This window comes from Theobroma cacao, chromosome 4 (genome assembly GCF_053813885.1).
Source record: "Theobroma cacao isolate CCN51 chromosome 4, ASM5381388v1, whole genome shotgun sequence".
In the NCBI taxonomy this organism is placed as follows: Eukaryota; Viridiplantae; Streptophyta; class Magnoliopsida; order Malvales; family Malvaceae; genus Theobroma; species Theobroma cacao.
This window is the reverse complement of record NC_142642.1, coordinates 30,530,496-30,551,725: the sequence shown is the minus strand read 5'-3', so window position 1 is coordinate 30,551,725 and position 21,230 is coordinate 30,530,496. Positions and strand designations below refer to the sequence as shown.

General features: G+C 35.3%; 3 protein-coding genes and 1 long non-coding RNA gene across 8 annotated transcripts; 3 read left to right on the top strand and 1 right to left on the bottom strand.

Moving 5' to 3' along the window:
- Positions 1 to 393: 393 nt before the first annotated feature.
- Positions 394 to 4,126, top strand: LOC18602083 (Rhomboid-related intramembrane serine protease family protein). 4 transcript variants are annotated; one of them, XM_088805914.1, is made up of 7 exons: positions 394 to 562; positions 1,443 to 1,965; positions 2,256 to 2,475; positions 2,628 to 2,790; positions 3,154 to 3,324; positions 3,470 to 3,624; positions 3,713 to 4,126. In XM_088805914.1, the coding sequence occupies exons 2-7, from the start codon at positions 1,449 to 1,451 to the stop codon at positions 3,948 to 3,950; spliced, it is 1,464 nt and encodes a 487-aa protein (XP_088662040.1). In that variant the 5' UTR covers positions 394 to 562; positions 1,443 to 1,448; the 3' UTR covers positions 3,951 to 4,126. The 4 variants fall into 4 exon arrangements, with proteins under 4 accessions (XP_088662040.1, XP_017975852.2, XP_007033306.3 ...); XM_018120363.2 differs by having other exon boundaries at positions 394 to 663; positions 2,625 to 2,790; XM_007033244.3 differs by having other exon boundaries at positions 395 to 558; positions 2,625 to 2,790.
- An 802-nt stretch (positions 4,127 to 4,928) lies between these two features.
- Positions 4,929 to 8,716, top strand: LOC18602081 (uncharacterized). Of its 2 annotated transcripts, XR_016025910.1 has the most exons (5): positions 4,929 to 5,215; positions 6,898 to 7,837; positions 7,950 to 8,127; positions 8,314 to 8,362; positions 8,454 to 8,716. It is a non-coding gene; the product is annotated as an uncharacterized LOC18602081 (long non-coding RNA). The 2 variants fall into 2 exon arrangements; XR_016025909.1 differs by having other exon boundaries at positions 8,314 to 8,716.
- Positions 8,717 to 9,507: 791 nt separating this feature from the next.
- Positions 9,508 to 16,869, top strand: LOC18602079 (ultraviolet-B receptor UVR8). The gene is made up of 11 exons (XM_018119559.2): positions 9,508 to 9,654; positions 9,771 to 9,915; positions 10,175 to 10,285; positions 10,389 to 10,449; positions 10,733 to 10,851; positions 11,969 to 12,054; positions 12,227 to 12,428; positions 13,110 to 13,163; positions 14,132 to 14,245; positions 14,563 to 14,619; positions 16,365 to 16,869. Exons 1-11 carry the CDS (start codon positions 9,626 to 9,628, stop codon positions 16,566 to 16,568), a joined length of 1,182 nt encoding a protein of 393 aa, XP_017975048.1. The 5' UTR covers positions 9,508 to 9,625; the 3' UTR covers positions 16,569 to 16,869.
- Positions 16,870 to 17,723: 854 nt separating this feature from the next.
- Positions 17,724 to 20,928, bottom strand: LOC18589754 (14-3-3-like protein A). The gene is made up of 5 exons (XM_018119560.2): positions 20,787 to 20,928; positions 19,570 to 20,083; positions 19,319 to 19,441; positions 18,622 to 18,738; positions 17,724 to 17,995 (listed from the first exon to the last, which is right to left on the bottom strand). The coding sequence occupies exons 2-5, from the start codon at positions 20,053 to 20,055 to the stop codon at positions 17,933 to 17,935; spliced, it is 789 nt and encodes a 262-aa protein (XP_017975049.1). The 5' UTR covers positions 20,056 to 20,083; positions 20,787 to 20,928; the 3' UTR covers positions 17,724 to 17,932.
- Between the last annotated feature and the right edge of the window lie 302 nt (positions 20,929 to 21,230).

Here is a 21,230-nt window from a genome sequence, read left to right as displayed (position 1 = left end):
AGTGATTAAAATATAATATAAAGTCATATTTAATAATGATTTGTTTCAGACTTTTCAACCACAAAATTAGGGTATTAAAAGAAATGTAATGCAAATACCAAGAATATTATGTATGAACCATTTATTTACAATTAATAATTTAATTTTAAGATATTATTCTACTATTTAAGTGACCAAAAAGGGGAAATGAATTAACAATCGAAAAAAGGAAAGGAAATTTAAGAAAACAGAAGTGGGTATGTGGGGTCCACGCAAATCTTGGGTGGGGCGAATCACGTACAACGGGAATTGAATCAGATCACACGTGGCATCTTACAAGTGGGCCAACAAAGATAAGGCAAGATTTAATAGATTTCCTTCCACGTCGTTTGCCGTACTTTTCAATTAGTCCCACCCCCCGCCAAGGTTTGCTTCAATTATGAACCTCCATTAATGGAAGTATAAGGAAGTAAAACAGTGCAGTCCATGTCTGCAACTCGTCATCTCTTTCACCATACTCCAGTCTTTTTGGAAAGCACTTTTTGATTCCTTGGGACTTTGAGCTTCTCTCTTGTAGGAGTACGTAAGTGTCGTCTGTTTTCTTTCTTCCCTCTCTTCCTGTTCAGCTGACAAAACGAAAACGATGCATACATGCTAACATATACTCCAGAAAATTAAGAAAAGGTGCTGATATAATTGCAAATGTGTTATTATGAGATACATTTTTACGTCATTAGATGTTTATCAGATGAGATTCATGTGAAATTTACGCGATCATATGTCCCATGAATGGAGTGTGATCAAAAGGCTATGAAAAGAGAAAGATGAAAGTTGAAACTGTGTGTTGTTGTTCTTTTTTCATGTTCCGGAAGCTGAAACTAAGATCAAAATGCTATGTTGGGTTCGCTTTAAATTGAGAATCTCAATATTTAATATTTATTTTTCCAGTGTTTGATTTCTCTAAATGCCGAAAGGATTATAGTTATGCTGTGATTGATCCTGATGCCTTCGTTGATTCGATGTCAAGGCTTCATAATCTCTTGAATTTTCATGTCTTTGAACTTTGGTCATTTTGGACTGATTAGTGCTAAGAGTGTACAGATGGTTCCAATGGGCTAGCATGTACGTAATTGTTCAGGTACTTTTGCTTGGAATGACAAAAAGAAAAATCTAGATAGTGATGGGCCATTAGAAAATGATTTGCCATTTTGCAGACCATCAGGCAGAGACTCGAGTAATTTTCTGAGTATCTTTACTAGTGTAGCTAGAGGCCAGAATTCCCATGGTGCGGTTGATTATATTACAGCAGGAATGAGCCCATAAATGTTGTATTCTCATTTTGAAAACTAGTGCTAGTTTTTTGAGTGCATAACTAAGAATAAGGGTTTTTTTTTTTTTTTGGTTGTGATTTCAAGCATTACTTCACTGTTAAATTTATTTGTTTTCATCAATGATGGTTGCAGGTCAGCATGGCTGTGGTTCCATCATGTTATAAAATGCCATATAAAGATCAAAATTTTCCAATTCCTAAGGTAGAAACACTGACTGAGAAAAGCTTCATATGTGGCTGCACTGCTCCCTTAGATGGTTCTACATGCTTCTCTTCTAGTTGTGACAACAGATGCAGGGGGTGGCATCCCTTGCATATTTCTTCTGGTATCTTAACGAAAGCTGACACCGGAAACAGAGATAGAGGTTTTAACAGACTGCAATGGCGTCTTTGGACCTTGACTGGTGTGCATAACACAAAATTTCATTTAAGAACCTTATCCAGGAAAGCATCGCCAAAGGAAAATTCAGGGCCTGGTCCTAATGAATCACAGCTGAGATTATTGGAATCTTATTTTGGAAAACGTCAAGAAGATGCGAAGAAGACTTCTTCAGTTTCTTCCGGCAAGACAGTGGAGTTGCTTGATGATAGTGGTGAAAGTAACACAAAGATGGGGTTGAGCTCTCTAGATGCTTATCTTAGCAAACTTGATGAAGGTACTCTATTATGTCAAAAGTTTATTTTTCTGTGCCTATTTGATTCTATGAATGTTAGCCTGTCTGGTCCTTTAAATTGGTTAGAGTCCCATAAGATGCAAAATAATCACTACTCCTACAATTTGTAACATCCTGATAGAGAGTATTATCATCACCCACTGGACTGATTGCATATTACTATTAAGATTATTGCTTTTGTTTTGCTTTAGAAGCAGCCTTTTTCTAAATTCATGTGGAAAGTGTTGAAAACATGCATGTCTAGCTCTCTGAGTCTTCTTGACTTTCTTCAGACTCAAATTCCAGAAACAATGTATCATCATCCATTGCCGGTGGCCAAAACCCTGAAGCCAACCCAGTAGCAACTCCATTTTCTGTCAGTGAAGATGTTAAGATTGACGAGGAAGCAAAACTAAGAAGTGATGTAGGCTTCAGACTAAGGGATGTTGGTAGTGGCTCTAAGAGATCTGAAGCTTTGCAGCAGTATGATGAAGCTTCTGATCTCTACTTAATGTAAATCACTAGCCCATCTTAAGTGATTTTATGCTTATTGTAGTTAAATTCCATGCTCTTACATTATCTATATATGTATTAGTGCTGGAAATTTTGTCTGGCAGATGATACAATATCTCATACGCTTCCATGTTCTTATTTGGATGCAGAAGTATACTGGCTTCCATAAACATCGCTGTCTTTCTGTTTGAAATTGCCACTCCAATTAGAAACTCTGACTTGGAGCTCTTTTCCCTCCCTTCATTATATGGAGCGAAAATAAACGATCTGATCCTTGTTGGAGAATGGTGGAGGCTAGTGACACCAATGTTTCTGGTACAAGATTGAAACAACTGGGTTCGTGTTCCTTTACTGTTCTGTTTTTGCATAACACTTTGTCATTTTACATTGTTTGCTGTAAACAATTGCAAGCAAAATAGTTAGCTTGGATTCTGTGAAAACAGATCAGAATAAGCAAACAAATAGCATCCATTACATAGTTGTCAAATAAATCTTACAACAATTATGTTTGACAAAAGAAGACTTCATCTTAAATGAGAGTATAGTTAATGCAATAATATTTGGGACTCCCAATGATATGTCCACTGTTGTAAGAAAGGTAATTCACTCATTTTCTTCTGTTTTGGTTTTTGACTTTTTCTATAAACTCCTTTTAATTAGTTTGATTTGGTGATGCAGCATTCTGGAATTCTTCATGTAGCTCTTGGTTGTTGGGCACTTCTTTCTTTCGGGCCTCAAGTTTGCAGACGTTATGGATCCTTTACATTCTTCTTGATATACTTGCTTGGTGGAATCTCTGGAAACTTGATAAGCTTTCTTCATACACCAGACCCAACTGTTGGTGGGACGGTGAGCAGCATTTCTCCTTCCTCTCTTTTGCCCCACTCTCAGTTACATAATTCTTAACGGCAATGCTCAAAGCATTAAGTTTTTGATTATTTCCTTCATAGTTGCACTTGGTTGTTTCCAAACTAAGACTATCTGTTCCCTGCAGGGACCAGTTTTTGCTGTGATTGGTGCCTGGCTGATTTATCAAATACAAAACAAGGATGTAACTGCAAAGCACATTTCAGAGAGAATGTTCCAAAAGGCAATGCTTGTGACAGCCCTCAGCTTCATATTAAGCAATTTTGGTCCTATTGATGACTGGTGAGGTTTCTGCTACTCAATATATCACATTGTTTTAACGTGAAACCAAATATTACTGAAAATTAAAGTCGTGCATTGACAATTGCAGGACTCATTTCGGCGCAGCTTTCACTGGTATAGCATATGGATATTTCACATGCCCTACGCTTCAGCTGGACGATGCATCTTCGAGAGCCGGTCAAGAGGAACAAATCACACTTGTTGGACGAAATGCTGATCCTTGCAAATCACTCATTGTGTTTACTGCTTTCATTCTGGTTTTCAGCTTTCTACTTTTCCTTATGGAACCCCCTCGCAACACATTGCCAGTAGATGACTTTGTGTAGAAGCCGGAAAACAAGAATGAAACGAAATCTATAGCCTATTTTATTTACAATTATCATGTAGGGTGATGGAACCTCACTTTGAGAGAGACCGTAGAAATATTGTACAGATGGAATAAGGTCTTGATATGATATCACTTTTTCCTTTATTCTATGCAAACGCCATCCAATTTCATCTACCGCACTTGTTGGAACCTGCTGTGCTCTGCATATAATAAATGGATTTGCCATCTTGAAATAATAAAAATGCATAATATTTTTTTAAAAAATAAATTGTTGATGAATATTTAAATAAATTTTTATTTTTTATTATGTTTTATCAAATCATTTTATTTTTTGGTTTAATAAATTCTTATAACTAATAATTTATTTAGTCAAAATGTCATTTATTATTGTATGTCACATGGTGTTAATATAGGATACTAACATGTTATAATAAATGATGTCGTGGTATGTTGATATAACATGATAGTATAGTTATATGACATTTTTCACTCTTTACATTAGTAGCATTTTAGTATCACGTGGGTATAAAAATAATAAGTGACATTTTGATTAATGCTAATTAATTAACCATTAATCATTAAGACTTATTTGATTTAAAATAAAAATATATGAATTTAATTAAATGTAATAGAAGAATAATGTTTATTTGAATTTTTTAAATAGTTTAAAATTTTTTTTATAAATTCAAATATGCATATAAATAAAAATTAAATGGACACATTAAATATGAGTAGGAATATAGCTCAAAGAAGTTGACAACCCAAATTAGATGGGCCCGAGGTGGATTTGAGCTTTGGCTTGTTAAGAACCATGTCAGGCAGATCTAGGAGTGAGCAACCGATCGGTTTGCAATCATGTAACCGATCGAAATCGACTTCGGCGGCCACAATCAGCTCGATTTTTTTTATGTCCGTTGTGGCGTCGATTTTAACCGGCAATTAAGGGAGTCAGTCAACTCTGTCATTGGTGACACTTCCTTCCCACCCGAGCCGACATAAAACCAACCCATAAACTGAAATTCCCTTTGTACCCTCATTAATCCTCCTTTTTTCTTCTTTCCCTTTCCCAATTTTAACATTTTCCCTACAAATCAGCCCTCTTTGAAACCCTAAAAACCTTATTCCTTACCTTGTTCGTTTTGATGCCGAGCCCTTACTGTCGCCTGCCATCTCCAGTGACTCTCCTGCTAGTGCTGGCGTCGTCTTCTTTGCCACCATTCATCTCTTGCTAAGCTACTGTCAATTTATCATCTCATCTTCAAGGTATATTTTTCTCATGGTTTCAATGCACCTTCCAACCAATTGAAATCGATTAAAACCAAAGTTGGTTTCGGTTGACCAGTTTTTCCTCATGATTGGTCAATTTTGGTAGGTCATAAGGAAAGCTCAATTTAGGCAATTTTGGTTTCTCTCAAAATTGAAACCGACCGACACTCAAACCTAGGCAGATCCGAACTGCTTATTTAGGTAGATACATTAAATCAATTCGGCTCGATTCGATGAACCTTAAAACTAGTTCGATCTTATTCAATAAAACCCTTAAACTGATACAATTTGGTTCAAAAAACCTTTAAATTGATTTGCTTTTGTTCAAAAAACCCTTAAACTAGTTCAACTCAATTCAAAAACTCTTAAACTGGTTTAATTCAATTCAAGAAAACCTTAAGATAGATTCAGTTTGAGAATTTCTTAATTTGGTTTGGCCTATTTAAGAAAACCTTAAATCAATTCAGCCCAATTCATGACCTTAAAAGACAAAACCGATTCAATAAATCCTAAACCTAGTTGATCAAAAACCCTTAAGAAACCCTTAAACTAGTTTGGCTTAGTTTAGTGAACCCTAAACTCGATTTAAAAAACCCTTAAATTGATTCATAAAACCTTAAAATCGATTTATCTTTGACTATATTCAAAAAAACCTAAAATTAATTCAAATTTTTCTAAAACCTAATTACAATACTTGGTAGCACTTTTAAAAAATATATATTTAAAATTTTAAAAAAATAGAGAGAAACTTTCATTTTGCATTAATAGTTATCAAATTTAGTGTAGTGAACTGGGAAAGAAAGATAGTGATAGTGTTCTAGGCGGTGAGGCATTGTAAAGGTGATAACCTATCTTCTTTTTACACCACCTCCATTCATAATGTCTATAAATTATTTAAAAAAATTTAATTTTTTTTATTTTATTATATTCAATTAAGCTTATATACTTTTAATTTGAGCTTAATAAACTCTTATAACTAATAATTAATTATTTAGTTAAAATGTTACTTATTATTTGATTTCAAGTGATGTTGACGTAGAATGCTAACGTATCATAATAGATGATGATGTGACATAATGATGTAATATGAAGACATGTGACTTTTTTCACCATTCATATCAAATTTAAGTGAATATAAAATGATAAATGATATTTTGACTAATGACAATTAGTCAACATTTGACAATAAGAACTTATTTGATTTAAAATAAAAATATAAAAATTCGATTAAACGAGATAAAAAAATAAAAACTTATTTAAATTTTTTTAAATAATTTAAGAATTCTTTTAAAAATTATGCATAATAAAAAGGATCTAGCTTAAGTTCAAGAACAAGTATCGGAATATTGTGGCATCATAGCTTTGACAGGTAAACAAACAAAGGAAAATTTACTATGCTCATGGGTTAAGTAATGTTACATCATCACATTTCCATGATGAATAGCCCAATTAAGATGGTGAAATTGTATGGAAACAACTATTTGGATAGAATCATCCCTGATCTCTTATAAAATTTCACCGGCAAGTCTCATTTATAAGTGATGAGTTATTGGTTTGAAGATTTGATTCTCGATATTTGAGGCAAACTGAAAACTAAGACATGCACGTAAGTTAGGCCCGGGCCAGTAGAGTTTTATTGCTTAGCCGCCCCTCTGATTGTAAAGATTGGTGTTTAGCAGATATCCTACCACAAGTCCACGAGACAGGCCCGGAGAGGGAGGTCAGACAGAGCTTGGTGTTGACTCGACTCGATGATGAAGTCAGTAAACCAATGTAAAAGCCTAAAAACAAAGATGAACGAGGCATTGGTGCAAAATTAATGTTATGTATTTACTACTAAACCTTAGCTGAAGATGGAAAAGGATTTGTCAATTAGATCAGACCATACATTTATACATGGGCCTGGATTCAGGAGATTAATCTGCAGAGGTATCTAGGTATGGGTTTGGGCTTTGTTATACCGGAAAGGAGAGTTGGTACGTGGAAATCCATGAGATGTGGAAGCATGCATGAGTTCACGTATAAAAGGCGACCCATTGTTGAACAAAGTATATTGGCATTTTCTTGGACAGAGGAAAGATTTTTCTAATAATGCCGTCAAAGGGACCCATTGTTCCAAGCGGTTGATCCTTTTGTCAGTTAATAGTGGCGTTAAATTGGCTCTGCATGAAAAGAAGATTAAAACCGACATAGGAGAAAAAAGTTATGTACTAATCTGCAGAGAAGTACAAGGCAGCTTTTTCTGTCGGATTTAGATAAGGATAACTCCAAAGTTTGCACATGAACTCCCCACTTTCTAAGTTTAAAGGGCATTATCTAGTGTCCTTTTCTTCAACAGGCCCAAAGTTGTTAACAGTAAACCAAGTATAAACAAAGCCTGGTTCTCGTCAACTTCCAAAAATCCCCCATAAACCTCTGTCTCTTTGTGGACTGAGCCACCGAGGTCAAGCTAGCTAGGCTTGACTGCTTGGGGATTCGATGATGGCGACCGGGGATGGGAGGGGTGGTAGCAGCCTAATGCCTCCTCTTTTAGCAGTGAACTTTGTGGTTTACTTAATTATACTGAACTAGCTGGTTGGTCTGTTGATAAATACATCAATGGTGAACAACATCACCCCCGTATGCTCGCGCTTCCTCATTTTCTCCAAACTTTCTTTACATTGTTTAGTATTTGATTCTCTTGCCTAATTATTAAGGGTGTATAAATGATTAATCTCTGTGTTTCAAACAGATTTGGGTGGCAATCCATCCACAAGCTTTATGTTAATCTTTGCTCTGATTGCTGGTGTAATTGGTGCTTGCTCTGTTCTAGATGGGGTGGTGCACTATCTTTCTTGGAGAAGTGACAGTTTAGCTGCTGCAGCTTCTTTGGCTATCATTTCCTGGGCTGTTACCGCACTTGCTTTTGGGTAGTTACAGTTCACCTCACTCTCACTCCTTAAATTTTTGTATACAAAAATTGAGATATGATGATATTGTTTATTCAAGACTGGGTTTGCAGTTTAATTTAACAAATTAGAATCAAAGGCAAGTCTCTCTAATTACAGCCTTAGACAAATGGCATTCATTTTATTTTTGTTGGATTCTTGCTACAGTCTCGTGTGCAAGGAGATCATATTAGGAGGTCACAGAGGAAAACGCTTGGCAAGAAACTTTGAACTGGATTACCTTGCTTGGTTTCAATGATAAGTAGTTATAACACTGCTTTGATTAATTGATTGTTGATGAGTTGCAGCAAACATTGGAAGCATTTATCACGATATCGCTAGCGAGTCAATTGCTCTACGTAGTGCTTCTCCATGTGGGCATGTTTAACAGCAGATATGGACCGGGTTATGGCAGTGGGCAACCATGGCGGCATTGCCACTATGGGTCACCATGAAACACGACAAACAAGCACAACTGCTATCTCAAGATAGAACTTGTCACTACAATATTGTGTTTGTTTATAACAGCTAAGATTTGAAGTTCAATGTACATTCCATGTATTTAAGTTAAGCAGGCATGTGGATTGTGATGGTCGAGTGTAGCTCTGATCTGACTCCATGTTTTTCTTGGCACAAGATCATGCTAGGCATGGTCTATGGCATGTGAGGCTGGCTGGGCTGTGTCTAAAGGTGGCCCAGCCCGTTTTACACATCTAAAGAATGTGAAATATTCATGAATCAGCTAAAAACTCCACTCAGCTCTGATTGATTTTCAAACAAAAATGCGTCTGTGTCTACGGAATCGGGACTGGACGGGGCGGAACCCGTCGAGTACAAGGGGTTTTTTATGTTATTGTTATTGCTATACTTAATATTGAATAAATACTCGTACTATTGTAATAGATAAAATAATTATAAAAAGTTTAAATAATTTTTATTATATTTAATTAATTTTTTATTTTATTAAATAAAATAAAATTTTATAATTAAAAATTAATGAATTATTTTACATCATTTTATGTTATGTAACATATACTAATATATTAAAATAAATTGTGATATATCATATTGATAAAAGATTAATATAAGATGATAATAAGATTACGTTATATTTTTTAGTTTCCATCTCAACATGTGGATAAAAAAATAATGAGTGACTTTTGATTAAAAAAAAAATATAAAAAATTTAATTAATTTTAAATAAAAGTACAAACTTTGATATAATGTGATGAAAAAGTTAAAATTAATTTTTTAAAAAATAATTTTGTACATTAAAAGAAAATAGAATTAAAAACTGTGTGTCCTTATCCTTTTCCATAATGCATGTGTTGGAATCGAATTTGCACACATCCAACAATCCTAGCTGTCGCATTTTGCAGGAAGCACTAAGTAACTCTATTTATATACTTTAAAAAGTTAAGGCCTTCCCACTACTGAAACTAGTACTATTCTTCCATTTTACAGCTGTCTTTCCTCTTCCATGGCTTCCATTTCCTCCGTCATTGCTTGGTCTCAACTCTTAACCCTTTCTTTCTGCTACCTTATTATTTAAATACTCTTTCCAATGTATTGACTTATTGCTATTCTCTGTCTCTTTCTCTCTCTCTTGTTTGTAATTATCCCAGGGGCTCAGGTGAGGATGGTCAATTGGGAATTGGAAATAATGAAGAAAAAGAATGGGTTTGCGTTGTTAAGGCTCTTGAGCCTCACAACGTCCGCTCCGTCGTTGCTGGCAGCCGTAACTCCCTCGCTATTTGTGATGATGGCAAGGTCTACTCCCCAACTCCCCCTTTCTCCTTCCCCTTCTTTATTCTTTTTTTTTTCCTTCTTCATATTGAAGTGGTGTTTGAAAGAGGTCTTAGTTGCTTTTCAAGTATTGTACTTTGGTTATCAGAGGTTTGATTGATTTCTTGGTGTTATGAAAAATGTACATAGTTGTTCATATGCACATCTTTGTTTTTCCATGTATAATTGGAGTTTTAATATTCGAAGCTTGATTTGTTTCTTGGTGTTCTGGGTTGAGCTCCAGTTGTTTACATGGGGATGGAACCAGAGAGGAACCTTAGGGCACCCTCCAGAGACCAAAACTGAGAATATTCCAAGCCCGGTTAAGGCTCTTGCTAATGTTAATATTGTTCAGGTATTTTTTTTTCCCATAAGGTATGGTTGTTTTTGCGTGTGAAATTTTTTAGATATTATTTCTATGGAATTTTAATTTTTCTGTTATTCTTTGTTGATTCTAGGCAGCTATTGGTGGGTGGCATTGTTTGGCCGTTGATGATAAGGGGAGAGCTTACGCTTGGGGTAAGCTGCTAGTTTATTTTCTGTATGTATTATGTATGTACTTGGGAAACATGACACTGATAAAAAACTATCTCCACTTTCTTAGTTGAATGCAATAGTTTAGCATATTTGAATGACAATCTTTTTGTGGAATTTAAATTTATTTGATCACTTGGTGGATGGTAGAAGATTAGAAAATTGTTGTATGGTTCAGGAGATATCAGATTGAATTGTTCATTGTGATGAATGCGATGAGCTGAAGTGTGTTTGATGAATGTAATTACGTGAAGTGTTTTTGGTGCAGGTGGGAATGAATATGGCCAGTGTGGTGAAGAACCCGAGCGGAAAGATGGCACTGGTAGGCCTTTGAGAAGGGACATTGTGAATCCTCAACGCTGTGCCCCAAAGCTTGTAGTTCGCCAGGTTTACTTGAATCTATATCTGTACTTTTTTGTTGAAGTTAAACCAGATTGCATGAATCCTCTTGCTTTTGTTTCTCAGTAACCTGTTTGATTATAGTTAAGGCACTCTTTTGGGGGCATGTTCTTAACAACTAAGCTAGTTTGTCCTTTTTTAAGCTCTGCAAGAGAAGGCTTTTTAAACCCCAAAACCTAAGGATCAAGTCTAATTATCATGTTAAAAAACTTTGTTGTTGGCAAAGCATCTTCAACCACGCTGCTTTTACCTGCAGAGTAACCAAAAAAAAAAGAGGTTCAACAACTTTAAACAGAGTAAAATGTTAATATCCACTAGTTTTTTTTTACATAATTTTAGTATGTGGTAATTAATGTCATTATGTCACTAGTTGTTTTGTTTAAATTGAAGGTCATGGGGGAAAAGTAGGGGAAGGAGAAGAAAGAAAGCAGATCGAGGAAAACAATAACCATAGTAGATTTTATGCAACCACTAAATAAGGATAAGTCATGAGCAATCTGCTGCACTTTATAGTCCTTCCTTTTACCAGTGCAGTCCCTTTTATCTAATTGGTAAAAGTCAGATCACTTGGCTTCCTTCATCATGCATGTCATTGGTTTGCATCAAAACTTTGAAACATTAATGTCTGGAACCGTCTCCTTTAGTTCTCTCATCTCCCTCAATTTTAGTTACCTTTAATTTATGTACTGGTTCTTGATACAGATAAAATTTAGAAAACTCAACTGTAATTATTTTTTCTCACATTACAATTGGCTTTTTATTATTATTATTTTTTTATGATTGCTTATATAAGGTTGGAAACTTTTTAGTGTGCCTAAGCCAAGTCTTTTGGTGCTGTCTTGTGTATAACTATTTCAGTAAAGGATGGGCTTTTTTGGTACATATGTTATTTGACAGGGCTGTCTAGTCCTTGGGTCTCTTTTGATCTCTAATAATGCATAATGCATTTTACAGCATTTTGTAGTTCGCATTATTAGTCTTACTTGCCATATGGTTTGAAAAATTTCATTTCCCCTACCTCAACTATGTGTTTCCAGATATGTTTTCAGTAGTGGAGCTTAACTTATATTTGTGTTTAATATTTATTTTGTTGATTATATTATAGGTAGCTGCTGGGGGTACTCACTCTGTAGTGCTTACTCGTGAGGGACATGTGTGGACCTGGGGTCAGCCTTGGCCTCCTGGAGACATGTATGTCACCGTTGGTTTGAGTTTTCAATTCCTTTTTTGTTTTTTAATTCTAGGAGCATCCCTGCCTATGTGGTCATCTTTGTGGAGTGCGGTTAACTCATCTTGATAGCTTACTGCTTATTCTAAGCTTATGTTATTTCATTAATGCAAAATTCTATTTCCCCTTTTTCAGAACACAAATATCTGTTCCTGTGAGAGTACAAGGTCTTGAAAATGTGAGACTTATTGCAGTGGGAGCATTTCATAATTTGGCTCTCCAGGAGGATGGGACTTTGTGGGCATGGGGTAATAATGAATATGGACAACTTGGAACTGGGGATACTCAACCAAGATCGCAACCTATACTTGTCCAAGGGCTATCTGGTCTCACTTTGGTATGCATTACATTTTTAAGTTGTGTACAATTTATCAGTATTTATTTTGTCTAGTTGTTGATTGTTAGCAAAATATATTTAGAAAACTCAATTTCATCTTCATGCATGGCTTATTAAAAGTTATAAGTCATAACCAATAAAGAAAATCTTCTTGGTAATTCTTTTTGTTATCAATCATAAGAAACTCCTTTTCTTTTTCTTTTCTGTAAAAGGAATATTTCTATTATTTGGAATAAAAACATTTACAATTATGGAAAACATTTTAACCAGTTGGAGGATTGGAAGTATTGGCACAAGGCTTGGGAAGGTGTTTAGCTGTATTATTGCAATGGTTCAGTTTGGGGTTTTGTTATAGCTTTGTACTAATGTTGGGTCTCTCAAGTCTCAACTATTGCTTTTAGGTTTGGTGCTTTAAAAAATATGCAGTCAATCTCATTCTCTTGTTTATTTGGTTAAGAAATTCAATCATCAGATGAAATCATAATAACATCCATTGCTTGCTTTTCTTTAGTCTTTTTCCTTCTTTTTCCTTTCTGCATTCATTCTTCACTTTTACTTTCCACTGTATATTGGTCCTAAGGTTTTATTGATAGCTTTAGCCTTTCTTCTTTTGCTAGTTTTGGCTGTGTGTATAATGTTGATTGATAGTCTGATTACCCTTTTATTTGTATGCACATCTAGGTTGATATTGCCGCTGGTGGATGGCATTCTACTGCATTGACTGATGATGGAGAGGTATTTATCCTTTTTAATTTGGAGAAGATACTCCTTTCTCTGTGTACTTTAATCATGTTCTGCATGCTTGCATGTATTCTACAGTGCAGTCAATAGTTGGGGTACACTTAACATGCAAGGGCTGCTTGCATAGATGGCCTTTTTAGAATATGAAACATTGGCAGCCTATTTTAGGACCTTATCTTTCCCCAGCATAATTAAGCCTCGAGATGACAATAGTTGTATAGAATCTTTATTGATCGTTTATGTATTATATTTGGCTTATGGTGTTCTAGCAGTTAGCAGCTCTGGTAGGTGGCCTCTTTGTGCAGGATTTAGGTGTTAATTAATTGAAAAGAAGCTGTTGGGATTTCTTTGGTGCTTAAGATGCATGAATTATTCTGCATTCAGTTAAGATGCATGAGTTGCAGTACTTAAGACTTTCATTTGCTCAATCTGGAGGTATTTTCTATTTGAATGGTTTCTTCATTTTTTACTTTAATTATTTAGATGAAATTTCATAAATCTTCTGCATGGAATTGCTAAATAGCCTTTGAACGGGCTTAAATTTTACAATAGTAAATCAGATCTGTTAGAACCTTTTTCAGGAGCAATATCATATCCATTAAAACATTTTTCTCCAATATTTTTTGTGCTCCAGTGGAGTGAGATTAAATTACACCTTGTGCATTTCCCTTAGAGAATGAAAATAAAAGACATGTCAAGTTTAATCCGGAGATTTTCATGTTTTAATTTTCCAAAATTCTTGTTATAGAAGAAGTTTCAATTATGCGAAACAACACTGAGTCTCTTTTGGCTACAAAGGACGGAGATGATATGGCAGCTTCATTGTTAAATTATTTTATTATGCTATTCTTTTGCTGCATTTATATTTGTATGCTTTGCTGGTTTCTTTTGCACCTTTCAGCTTTGGAGCACCTAAAATATTCTGTGAAATGTAATATTTGTGTTTGTGTCTTTGATTATAGGTGTATGGTTGGGGAAGAGGGGAACATGGGAGGCTTGGGTTTGGGGATAATGACAAGAGCAGTAAAATGGTGCCACAGAGGGTTCATCTTTTAGCCAGCGAAGACATTGTACAGGTATTGCGTTTTGTTTTTTGGTGAGACAGGTACTTTGTACTTGCTTATTCAAATTTTAGCCTTCTATCAGCTTGGTTTGATTTAGGGGAGTTTAAAAGATATACCTGTAAGTTAAAGATGTGGTGACAGATATAATTTTGGCTCTGATAGATGGATTCCCATTTATTATAAATAATAAACTGCTAGTATGGAAGAAGTACATGAAATGCTTTTGATTGTTTTAAATATGTGTGATTTGATTTCATGGAATAATAAGCACTTCAAATATACTTGTTTCTTGATGTGGCTTGTGGTTGAATCATGTATTTCTGATCCAGGTGTCCTGTGGTGGAACTCACTCGGTTGCATTGACACGTGATGGGTGCATGTTTTCGGTAAGTATATTTAACATATTTTCTTCTGTTTCTTTGCCTGCTAAAAGCAATGTATGTCATATGATCTGTTGGTAATGATTGCAAAATATTAGATTGAATTCCACACATCCCTGTCTAGAGGAGGCAAACACTTCTTGTCTTCAAGTTTTTAGGTTTGCACATAGACAGTTACTTCCAGAGGCAGTCTTTGAATGATGTAAGTTACCTCCAAATGAATTGAACTTACTTCCAGACAAATAGACACTTCTTGACACTTACTTCATAATTTTACTTTCCCCTGTTTTATCTTTTATATTGAAGGATAATTGGCTGAACCATCTTTTCCACCCATCTATAAAATTGAATTGAACTTCATGGGGCCCATTTCTTTGTCAAATATAGTAATCACTTATCCAGCCATCCTCCAAGAAATTATCTCCCTGAATCTGTTTACAAAATAGACAAGACTTCATCACAGGGTATGGGTTCACATCATCTCTGTTATAGACCTAAATTTAACTAATATAGCCAACTTAATGGCACTTGAGCATTTGGCTTAGTGGCTGGTGCATGATCCCTTTACTTAAGAGCAAGATTCAAATCCCACATTCCCCAAATAAAAAATAAAGACTCAAAGCCTTAATGAAGGAAACTTGAAAGGCCAGTGGATACTGTTTTTCAAGAATGACGTTTAGTCATTTGTGGGGTCCACTTAGTTTGAATCTTGTCCCCCCTCTTGCTGGTGGTTTGTTAGTTGAAAAGCCATGGTGAGCAAAATGGATTTTCCACTCAAAGGAAAGCATATTAAAAACTTTGGGAAAACTACGTTCCAATTTCAGATTAGAACTTTATTTCCTTACCTTGCCCTCTTTCTCTCTCTCCCCTCAATCCCTTTATTCATTCTTGGGCCATCCTCACCTTTTCAGGGTAATGCCACTCACCACCCTCTGTCATAGCCTCACCCTTTCTTAAATTTTCTACAGTTTGCTTTTGGTTTAATATGCTCACAAACCTGAAGATGAGTCAGGGTTGAAAGTATAGCTGAAAAAAACTGGGTTAGCTGATGTATACCGAAATTTTGGTTGACGGGATTTGGTTTTTTTATGTAGTTCTCATCGGTTGGATTGTGAGAGAATCTACCAACTTAAAATCTCCAGGCTTTTTTTAAAAACCCCTAAACCCTAATCCTAAAGAGTCAAAATTATTTTGGTCTTTCTTTGAAATGAAGTAGGGATGACAAAAAAGTCCGTCTTCAACAAGTTTTGACCTCCCCTGCATTGGTAAGGGTGCTGTTGCTTGTACAGTTGTACCATGAATGGCTGAATAGGGCCTTTTCTATTTTTAGGATGAACTAAAGGTTAGAATTGCAGCTAGTGGCCTCTTTTCTAATGGACCATGACTAAGCTTTATTAGTATTTCCTTTGCTGGTCTTCCGATATGTTAGTGCAATAGCTATTAGGATTTTTTTTGGATATGTCAGTATCAAAGTGAAAACAGTGAAAAATTATAAAGAAAATGACTCTTAAATAGAAGATAAGACTATTGTGCTTGTGTGCTTAGTGTTCCCACGATTCAACTATACAAATATGCTGCCAATACTGCTGGACATTTTCCCCTCCCTCAAACTTGTGTGCCCCTAACCCAAGCCATGGCAGGCATATATGAAGAGACAATACAACCATCCTCATCTTTGAATAAGAGATTCATTGCTTTATGTTCGAACAGTTCAAAATATCAAATAATGCTGACTGGTTTGTTATTGGCAGTTTGGACGAGGTGACCATGGACGCCTTGGATATGGGAGGAAGGTAACAACAGGTCAACCAATGGAGGTGCCTGTCAATCTGCCGGCTCCCAAAAATGTTAATGGCAGTGGAGCTGAAGGACACTGGATCTCTAAACTTGTTGCTTGTGGAGGGCGCCATACTCTTGCCATAGTAGAATGGAAGACTCATGAATCTAAGCCATAGCTAGAGAATGGTATATTCACAAAACGTTCATCATGAAGCTTAGTAGTTCATGAGATTCAGATGTTTGAGTAGGAGATGTATACACTTAAGATTGAGTCATACTGAGTGCAAAAAGAAAAGTCACAACTTTTAATTTCAAATGATAAACGTGACTTATTTGCATTGAACAAGTAAATGTGAGTTTGGAAATAGGGTAGCCCAAAGTCCCACACCAAATTTATTTATGGTGGTATCAATTTAACATACATACATGATGTGTTTGTGCTATGATATAAAAAATAGCATTTCCTCCTTTCTTCAAGGTTTGGTAATCGAAAAATATTTGTTGAAAGAAATTTGTTTTAAAAAATTATTTTTTACCATAAAAATATTTTTTTCAACATTAAAAATATTATAATATAAATAATATATAATTATTTGTATTTATTTATTTCCCACCATATTGTTATTCTGATTAGATTTTTAAGTCAATAAGTCAAGAGTAGAAATCTAAAGAAAGGAAAGATTTTTATGTGTGACTTTTTTTTTATATTTTATAAACCTTTTCTCTGAATTGACTTTAATTATTTTGCATTATTTAAAAATTATAATATTTTAGTTAAAATACTTATAATGATATAATCTTTATAGTATTAAGATATTTTACATTGATTAACACAAATTTTTTGGTTGAGTCGTAAAACAATTTAAATTCATAAAAAATATTCAAAAAGCTGAAAATCTTTCCCATGCAAATAAGAGGAAAAAAGAGACTCCTTCAGACTTGGAAACAGTCAAAACATTCACGTTGTAATATTGATTTCCAAAAGAATGGCACCAGGAGGCTACGTTTTCCCATGGCAATAGACCTGTGGCCCTGCAGAGTAAGGATAAACCTTAAGCAGCGCCACTCAGATTTGTCACTTGTCAGCAATCACTCTGCCATCTTATCATTTACTGCAATCTTTTCTTCCCCAAATATCTCTACAGAAAAACAGACACCAAATGCAGCGGAGAACTATACTGGATATGCTTTTTGAATGAACAAAACACACAAAACAAACACTTTTCAGTTTCCAGTGCATTAAAATCCCTCTGCAAATGAAAGAAACAAGAATATGATTGTTTTAAAAAAGGAGGAATAAACATTCAAAGCACCTCGTATGCTCAACTTGATTTGCCAAACGCACTATTTTAACATTACCACATGAAAAAACCAAACCAAATTCTTCTTGTCCAATAATAAAAGCACATATATAATCCATTGGAACATTTCAACTCCAAGTGTTGATGAATGCATTAAAAAACACCTTCTACGACCCATATTGCACCTACGTAAAACCGCAAGATAAAAGTACAGATACATATCCTATGAACTTAGCTCATCACTGCTGCCCCTCGCCTGACTCACGTTTTGAAGCTTCCTTGATCTCATCTCCAGCTTCATCCTAAAATTAAGAAAAAAAAAAAAAACCACATCAAGCATGGAACAATGAAACATCCAAACAATAACTTGAGAAAACTCAGCATCATTTAAAAAGGAAGATGCAAATCAACTTGCTAAGTGCAGCTTAGATCAATGAAAGTACAACATGAGTAATCCAAAGTCCCAAGTTAAACACAATAACTTCAGGAATAAGGTGAAATGTGTTATGGCTTGTAGACTGAGCACAGAAGATTTTCAACACAGTAAGAAGTAGGAATACTGTTAAAGATTACTTAAAACTATGGGATTCTACTGCTGACACTTCTCCCATAAGATTAAATGCCTAAAAGTGTAAGAGGCAATAGTACAGAACTATGGTCACAATAACAGAAGGATAAAGCTTCAGTTCAAGAATAGCTTTAGACACTTGTTCATTCCAGGTTGAGTGTGGAACGAGCATAGCACCCCACCAGCAAAGGTTGTACCAACAACTTATCAGTCCAAATTGTGACAGTTTTAAAAGAAAAAATTTATTTGATGTCCAAAGACAGCAAGCTGCTCTAACATTTTCATAGTTACACATACACACAAAAACACACATATGCAAGAGAGAGAGAGAGAGAGAGAGAGAGAGAGAGAGAGAGAGACCGTGATGTCAGATGTCCAAAGGGTCAGATTATCCCGGAGAAGTTGCATGATCAATGTACTATCCTTGTAAGATTCCTCACCCAATGTATCCAACTCAGAAATAGCCTCATCAAAAGCCTGTAAAATGAAAAACATTTGTCATTTTATAATAGATAACAAGCAACCTTGGACATTCACTTCATGTACACAAGAACAACCTAATATACAAGCCTTGCATAGTTAGATGTAAATTAATAAATCTCAGCTAAGTGGATAACAATTTAAAGATCACCAGACTTGACATCGAGAAGAACAATCACTAACATGCTAAAAAACATTTACTTGATTCAATCGTTTACCAAAAGATTTCATGAGCAAAAGGAGCAGATATACACTCATCCCTTCAAACTTCTTCAAAATAATCTTAAGGCGTGTACCATTCTGAGTATCAACCACATTGGCACAGTAATTTTCAGGTGTTAACAGGTTGAGTCCTCAGGCCAGCCACTTACTAAGACAAGGATAGTTGCGTCACAAGTGGGGCCAGTTGGGGCAAGACTAGATTAGAACAATTTACTATACCATCCAAAAAGAGGACCACACCAAGACAGTTGAAAAACAGACAACTAAAACCCATATCTTAGCTCATTAACTATCCTAACTCAAGAAATACAAAAATGCACAAGAAATCAATAGCAAAGCAGTAGGCAATAAACACCTGTTTAGCAAGATTGCAAGCACGATCAGGTGAGTTGAGGATTTCATAGTAGAAGACAGAGAAGTTAAGAGCAAGTCCCAGCCTGATTGGGTGAGTAGGAGCAAGTTCAGCAAGAGCAATATCCTGCCATCATAAACAAAATAATTAAAAAAACAGCTAAGAAATTCTATCTGAATCTTTTTCAGTTAAAAAGGCCCTCAAGAAATTATAGATAAAATAACTCATTGACAAGATGACATCACTTCACTAACCTGGGCAGACTTGTAAGCCAACAAAGTGCTCTCAGCAGCTTCTTTCCTCTCAGCCCCAGTCTTAAACTCAGCAAGATACCTGTGATAATCACCCTTCATCTTAAGGTAAAACACCTTGGACTCAGCAGATGAGGCTGAAGGAATGAGGTGAGACTCAAGAAGGCTCAAAATGCCATCACAAATCTTGCTGAGCTCAGCTTCAATCTTGCCCCTATACTCCTTGATGATTGCAACATGATCCTCATTTCCTCTGCTCTCTTCCTTCTGCTCGATGGAAGAGATGATCCTCCATGAAGCCCTCCTAGCCCCGATCACATTTTTGTAAGCCACAGAGAGAAGGTTTCGCTCCTCGACAGTTAGCTCCTCAACATCAACGGTTTTTGCAACTTTTTCCATGAACTCCACCATTTCCTCATAGCGTTCGGCCTGCTCAGCTAACTTGGCCATGTACACATTTTCCTCTCGTGATGATTCAGTTGGCGACATCTTTACTATATCAATCTAATATTTGATCCTGTGACATAACAAGATTTACTTTTATCAAACAAGCATTTGTAATTGAAATTTCATCAGTCTAAACAAGTACATCGACATCAAGAACAACCAATTGAGAAATTTTCATTCCTCAATCTAACATGAACAGTCTTTAATTTTTAGTTCTTTGATTCTTCAAAATTTTCAAACTTTTAGATCCAATCTAATCTGTCCGAACCAAAAGAGATACAACTTAAAATGTCATTATAATTGAAAAAAAAACCCAAATTTTGAGGTAGATAAATCATTAGCACTAGCTCCTATCCTTTCCTTTCCTTTCCTTTCAAAAAGTTTCTCAGTAACCAAACAGATCAAATTCATAACTCTTTTTTTCTTTTGGTTAGTAAAATTTTCTAGTCCAAATCTGAGAAATCAAAACCCTAAATCAAAACAACAAATATGTTCCTTTTTCCCAAATTTCTAGGAGCCAAAGAGATCGCAACAAGAAAACCTAAATTAGTCAAATCAAGCAATAAAAAACTCAAATCTCAAACAGATCGAATCAAAGCCACTAAAATCACACACAAAACAGCTAAAAACCAGTCATTGCATTAACCAAGAAGCCAAAAAAAAATCAGAAAAGTAAATCAAATAAATGAGAACTTACAGATCTCAAAGTAAAGAAATAAAACAAAATAAAATCAATAAAAAAATAAAAGATAAAATCGATCCAAAAAACGTACCAATCGAGAATTTTTTTCTCCTGCAGATTTTTTGTCCTTTCGATTCGTTGATGGAAATGAGAAAGGGAAGGAAAATTATTATAGGGGAGTGAAGAGGGCAAGAGGTTAGGGGGCTGCTTTTTTTTTTTATTTTTGTTAAAAAAATTGGGAGTGTCAAAGAGAGAAAGAGGGTTGGTCCAATGGGAGCGCGACAAGTGGTGGGGAGCAGAGATTCCCGTGGAGTTTTGGGCCTGCCACGCTGGCGGTTGACCGTCAATGCTTTTTCTTTTTTTAAGAAAAATAAATCAAATATATTGTTATTGGTTTGTGAGAACGTGGGGTTCGAGCTTTGACTCTTTTTTACTTTATTTTTTAAAATTTTTTTACAGCTTGGAGAATGAAAAAAGAGGTGAAGTTGAAGTTTTAGTTTTCACCCCCTCCCCCCCGGCTGCCGCCCTGTAATAA